The 1,229-nt window shown below is 37.3% G+C and overlaps 1 protein-coding gene across 1 annotated transcript in view; it reads right to left on the reverse strand.

The window, feature by feature from the left end:
• LOC107552974 (aryl hydrocarbon receptor nuclear translocator-like protein 1) overlaps positions 1–1,229 on the reverse strand; it is a 37,434-nt gene that overhangs the window by 7,338 nt on the left and 28,867 nt on the right. The window contains exons 18-19 of the mRNA XM_016235036.1: positions 876–972; positions 688–784 (exon numbers count right to left, since the gene is read on the reverse strand). Of these exons, the coding sequence (XP_016090522.1) occupies positions 688–784; positions 876–972 (194 nt within the window). The remainder of the gene's footprint in view (positions 1–687; positions 785–875; positions 973–1,229) is intronic.

Genomic DNA, 1,229 nt, shown 5'->3' on the forward strand with positions numbered 1-1,229 from the left:
TAAAAAGCATGTCTAATAAAAGTTTTGTAATCAAACAAGCATGTCTAATTAATTTAAGTCACGAAACATACAATTTTCTTTTTAACTAAAACAATATTTTTAGGGCCCTATTTATTTATTTAACTATTGCTGCACAACAACAGGCTCACTGTTCAAATAAAAACATGTAAGAAACGTGTGATATTCCTTAAAAAATAAGCTTTTATTTTGCTATTATTATTATTATTACTACTACTTTGAGAAGTATATTCTGCTGTACAATAACATTTTATTTCTGTCACATTCTCTTTAAGTTAATCCAAACTTTGACGGGTTGTCTTCAAGCCATCAGAGAGATTTCAAACGAAATGGTGAAGTGATGTGTTCATGTCCTCATATTGCAGCAGACGCTGAAAACATCGCAAGCGTCACGTGTGTTTTAGTATGTGGAGACCAGTAGACAAAACTGCCTCTCAGAAGAGCAGAAGATGCTGACGTCATATTTCAATAGCAGTCTTTTTGTGCTTTTATATTCACAGACACTAGACCATATCATGATTTGATTAAGTGTACAGCCCTACTTTAAATGTATTGCCTAATTCCATGACATTTCTCGTTATACTGTAAACTTTATGACTGATTCCGTGATTCTTACATCATAGGAATCACAGAATCCTAGTGTCCCTGTAACTGAAGCACAAAAGTTACCTTCCTGCCCTCCAGCGAGGATGTGTCAGGAGGGGGTGTGCTGTTGGTGATGTTGAGGGGACTTGAGCCACAACTAGAGGGCGATGAGCCTCTTATCCTGTCAGTCATATCAATGAAAGGTAAAACCAGCTGCAATGTCATCAAGATCATGACTCAAATGCAGATTACCCTACGTCCGATCAGCATACCTTTGTATCTCTATCACTTCCTCAGCGATCATGCGGCCAATCTTTCCTGCTCCGGGTCTTGTGCCTCCAGGGATTCCAGGGACAGTCTTCCCTGAGCCTGCAGCAGAACAATTGACAAGGCCACAGAGATATTGTTAAAGGTTCATCACAAACTCCAAAAGATGATCAATGGACTCTACTGTATGTACATTAATATACATGAATGTTGAAGTGCTATACAACCTACAGTATATATATATATATATATATATATATAAAGTAGTTTTCTCCCATAGCAAACTATGGTAGCATCAAACTCTTTCTGTTATATTAATAATATGTGACCCTGGAGCACAAAACCAGTCTTAAGTCGCT

The sequence above is a fragment of the Sinocyclocheilus grahami genome, unplaced genomic scaffold, assembly GCF_001515645.1.
Source record: "Sinocyclocheilus grahami isolate Dianchi unplaced genomic scaffold, SAMN03320097.WGS_v1.1 scaffold462.1, whole genome shotgun sequence".
NCBI classification, from domain to species: Eukaryota; Metazoa; Chordata; class Actinopteri; order Cypriniformes; family Cyprinidae; genus Sinocyclocheilus; species Sinocyclocheilus grahami.